Source organism: Camellia sinensis, chromosome 1 (assembly GCF_055761805.1).
Source record: "Camellia sinensis isolate YWXY chromosome 1, ASM5576180v1, whole genome shotgun sequence".
NCBI lineage: Eukaryota > Viridiplantae > Streptophyta > Magnoliopsida > Ericales > Theaceae > Camellia > Camellia sinensis.
In genome coordinates this window covers 44155495-44160691 of record NC_138961.1, presented here as the reverse complement: position 1 = coordinate 44160691, position 5197 = coordinate 44155495, and the positions used below count along the sequence as shown (strand labels likewise).

Below are 5197 nucleotides of genomic sequence, written 5' to 3'. Positions count from 1 at the left end.
TGTCCTTGTGCAACTCCATACGGTCCAAAAAGAGGAGATTGACTCTCGCTTCAAAATTGGCAATTTCTATATGTAGTGGGCTTTAGGGGTATCTTTTATGTTGTGCATTCCATATATTTGTCGGTATAGAAAGGCAGAAAAAGATCTTTCTTCCGTTTCACTAAAAAAATCACTCTTGAAAGTATCTTGTCAAACTCTTCTCAAAGCTACTGATGGATTCTCTTCAAGAAATTTAATTGATGTTAGTAGTTTTGGGTGTGTGTATAGAGAAATTTTTGAACATGATGGAACAATTGTTGCCATGAAGGTACTCAACCTCCAGTGTCATGGGGCTTCCAAAAGTTTTTTTTTCCAAGTGTAAGGCCTTCAGGAACATTAAACATCGCAAACTTGTTAAGGTACTGACCACATGTTCAGGTGTTGATTATCAAGGTAATGATTTTAAGGCCCTGGTTTATGATTTCATGGTAAATGGAAGTTTGGAGGATTGGTTGCATCCAGTCACAGGACTGGATTTGTTGCACAATTAACCAAAGAAACTAGGTCTTCATCAGCGATTGAACATTTCTATTGAAGTTGCGTGTGCATTGGATTATCTTCACCATGATTGCCAAACACCAGTAATGCACTGTGATATGAAGCCAAGCAATATTCTTCTGAATGAGGACATGATTGGTCATGTAGGTGACTTTGGGTTAGCAAGATTCTTGCAAGAAGCCAACTATAACTTCAATGTAAAGCAAGGAAGCTCAACAGGAGTTAGAGGAACTATTGGATACACTGCTCCAGGTAAATATTATTTTTATCCGCTTCATTAATTATATTTCTATATTTTTTTCTACATTCTTTGGAGGATTCTTTCATTTGCAAATTGAATTCATGTAGGAAACACACCCATATGTTCACAAAGATAGCTTAATAACCAAACCTTGCGGGGCAAAATTTGTAGTTTCTTTTATTCTGCCTTTTTCACAGACAATCTGAGTGGGCCTCAGAATGATTAAGGGTGACATACTGTAACAAGAAATTAAGATTGCTAGACCAATTTCCAAATGCCAAAACTATATATATTTTTTTAGGACCTTAGAATAAAGATATCTAGTTCTGTTAGGAGTTTCACGCTACTTTATTTTACTATTTTCTCACTAGACCATGTTTCAATATGAAACATCTGAAAACTCGAAAATCACTGTTCCATGAATAATATGTGTATCAGTGGATTTTGTTATAATTGGCCTCAAAGACTGGCATGCCAAGATACTTGACAAACATATTAACATAAATGAGTCGTAAGAAGTTTTTTTTGCTGCCCTCCTTTATCTACTTGTTTTTAAATTTATTTATTTATCTTTTCATAAGAATTTAGATTGGTATTAACTTATTGAAATCATTGATGGCCTTTTCTAATGAAACAACTGATGTATAGAAAGGATTTGAGTGTTTTGATAATTTAAGTAATTGTTATCCCTCAAGGTTGGGCTTTGTTAGAAGGCTTGCGGGTCTGTTCACTTTATTGCCATTTCAATCAATATCATTTCAAGATTCTCATGTCAATGGTTATGTGCTTATAAAGAAACACTCTTTTCCAATTACAGCTGCAATTCAATGCATGATGTGTTTATTGCAGAGTATGGTATGGGAAGCGAGGTGACAACAAAGGGAGATGTGTATAGTTATGGGATTCTTTTGTTAGAAATGTTCACGGGGAAGAGACCCATTGATGATATGTTGAAAGATAGTCTGAACCTTCATAACTTCGTTAAAATGGCTTTGCCTTATCCAGTGGTAGAAGTTGCAGATCCAATGCTTCTTTGGGAAGTAGAAGAAAAAACTCTGGATATCAGAGTAAAAACCCAGGAGTTCTTGATTTTGATTTTGCAAATTGGAGTTACTTGTTCTGCAGAGCTGCCAAAGGAAAGGATGAACATCAGTGATGTTGTAGCTGGGTTGCATTCTATCAGGAGCATTTTTCTTGCAACTGTACACTCAGAACAAATTATTTAATCAATTTCAGTAGATAATATAGTTGAGTCTTATAAACCAAATTTGGATAGCTGAAGAACCAATTCTATGTTTCCATTTCAAAATGCCTTGTGCAAAATGTTCTTGTATTAGAATATCTTAAAAAACAGAATAGGGTTAAATTCTGTTTATGTAAAAATGCTATAATAGTTTTGTTCTTCATGAGCAGCAGTTGAATCTGTGATATTGTTGTTATTGTTTTCGTTTTGGTTAATCAAAAACCATTTTAGTTTTGGATTTTTTTATCATTATTGATTTTACTTGGTACACAAGCCAAACTTGAACTTTTAAAGCATTTTTCATGTTTGTGTATCTATGTGCATACATCCTTTTGTATGTTTGCATCCATGTATGCATATTACAACCAATTATCTTTAAACCATTTTTGCCAACATAAAATTTCAATGGTTTGCATTTTTCAAAGCTATTTACTTTCTCTTTCTTATTCATACAAATCAAGAACAAAAAAAAAAAAAAATTATGTAGTCGAAATTCATTTAGAGTCCCGTATATATCCTTTGTTTCTCTTCTTTTTTTTTTTTTTGGGGGGGGGGGGGTGTATTGTTTTGCAACTGCACAAATCCAATGTCAAGAATTCATGCATTCAACCAAATTGCACTATTTTTTTCTTCACTAAGAAATTAACTTAATCTTGATTGGCATTTGAGCTTAATGCATAAATTAATTAATTCATCCAACCAACAAGTGGATCGATTTAGGGCTTATGATGTTTCTCAGAAGTTTATTTTTCCAGCAGCCTGCAATAATTTGATCTCTCCACGGATTTTGAAAGGTACAATTGTTTTTGTAATGAAATCAATCAAGACAAAATGAGGAAGGTGAATATATATATATATATATATATTTTTCCCACTTGGTGTAATTTTGAAAGTCACAATCCACAATAGCCTTTTGAAGATGCTGTAACTTTGTCAACCAGATAGATCATCACAACATCTAAATTCTATCAAAAAAAAAATTGCTATATTTATGCTTAAATTTAATCCATCAATATATATTATTAATGTTAGAACAATTCGTCTAGGATTCTTCAATTGGTGGTCTTCGGGTCTTCAAAACTTGGCAATGATCTTCTCTATATAGAACAGAAAATTAATGCTTCAAGTAGCGTTACTTAGTCGCTTTCCTAAAGACAATATTTGTACCCACCAAAAGGTGTGCTGTGGGTTACAACAAATTTGCCTCCAGAATACAATGAAGCTTGATCTAAAGATCTAGTCTATCGACGTCTGCACTGATGACAATAGATCAGAATACTCTTGATATAATCCAGAAACGAAGACACTGATAATCAAATCTGCAGAACTTGATTATCAATAAGAAAAACAAAAAATTGCTTAAGAAACTCTTGATCGAAAATTCAAAATCAAGAAGGAGAGAGAGAGAGAATTGCAGGAATGCTTTTCAGGATTTTGGATTGAATGAAATGGCTGATTTCATAGCCTATTTACAGGCCTTGATGGATCTGATTGAATGGTTATGTCTCTTGATCACATCCGATCAGATCTGATCGTTGGATCGACGATCCATGGTGCAAATCATTCTAACACCGAATAGATCCCTTGACTAATCACACCTGATCACGATCAGGTGCCATCTGATAAGTATGATCGTGCACATCCCCAATTAACGACTATGATCAACCCGCTCTAGATCGGACACACAATCGTTTGATCAGTTGGTTGACTCATCGCCAACGGACGACACGTCACTGCCATGTGGAGCTAACTGTATTCCATGTCACTTATGCCACGTCAAATCCACGTCATCACTCCAACTTGTCCGATGCAAATAGGAAAGCGCCCTCCTGGCTCTTTGTGCCAATGCATTCGTGCAAAGTGCAAAGTGCGCCATCAAATGCCACACAGCCTACTGCCTACAACACGCGCACGCACGCGTGTGCGTGTGCGTGTGCGGATGGTGCACCATCCTTGCGGTGTGGGTGTATGCACACTAGCTTTCAAGGTTTTTAGGAGAAAGGAAGATTAGAAGGAAAAAAGTGGAGTTTCTGGGTTTTAATTTGTTTCTGTGTTTCTGTGTTTACATATCTAAGCGTAGTTTCTGTGTTTACATAGCTAAGTGTATGTTTGCAACAGTACACGTTGATGGACGGCCACTGAATGTTATTACCAGATTGTTGGGTCTTGATGGGCTGCCTCCTCAGTAGCCTCTTGATAGGCAACAAAAAGGGTTCTCGGATACTTATCGACAATAGACTGCACCAGTATCATCGCAAAGGGATGGAAAACCATATGAACACCGATCAAATAGGATAGACTCAATGGCGCAGCAAGAATGTAAGGATGAGTATGAAGTTTTGGAAACATCAAAGGTTGAGATGAGTAGTTACCCAGCAAAAAGGACTATAAACTCAAACCTGTCTGAGGCAGAGATGGCGTTCATTCAACAGAAGTTCATGGCTGACCATGGTTGGCTTCTTGCTCAACTAATTTTTTTAGTTGTATGATATTTGGACTGCCCAGTTCTGTTAACTTATGAGCAGTTTTCATGGATTAAATTGGCTGTCATATTCAAAAGAATATTCCATGTAGCACTTTATTAAGTGCTCCATGTTTTGCTCTCTTTCCAATGTGGGACAAAGTCTCCAAGCTTATTTCATGCTTTCCAAAGAAAAACATGGAAGGTTTTTAAAACACCCAAAAATTAAGATATAAATTTTGAAAACCATTTTGAAAATTCCCCAACATTTCCCCACCATTTTCAAAATACCAGATGACGACTCTTGGTTCACTTGGCAACCTTATGCATAGGTGAAGATATCTTAAGATTTGAATCGTTCACTTAGTGAAGACATCTCAAAGTTAGTCAAGACGGCATAGTAGACTTGTCTTTGAACTAGTGATCTTATACGACTAACCGAACATGTCTCACGTACAATACAGGTTACCTCAGGTATTCAAACAAACCGACACGTGGATTGGTGTTGTGTCTATATCCTGTTTCATGAGTGCTCTAGAGTCAAGCCCTTGGACTCATAGGAAGCGGCACCACCTCCTACACTCACATAGGTAAGCTTACTGAGAGTACCCTTGTAATTTACAGTACCCTAACAACCCAGTTGTAAGCTTATTAAGAGTTTGCTAACTCATCCTCTTCTTTTCACATTACAGGTGCCAAGCACTTCAACCTTGGG

The 5197-nt window shown here is 36.3% G+C and overlaps 1 protein-coding gene across 1 annotated transcript; it reads left to right on the top strand.

Moving 5' to 3' along the window:
• Positions 1-577: 577 nt before the first annotated feature.
• Positions 578-2103, top strand: LOC114259372 (putative LRR receptor-like serine/threonine-protein kinase At3g47570). The gene is made up of 2 exons (XM_028199379.2): positions 578-789; positions 1628-2103. The coding sequence occupies exons 1-2, from the start codon at positions 624-626 to the stop codon at positions 2002-2004; spliced, it is 543 nt and encodes a 180-aa protein (XP_028055180.2). The 5' UTR covers positions 578-623; the 3' UTR covers positions 2005-2103.
• The last annotated feature ends 3094 nt before the right edge of the window (positions 2104-5197 follow it).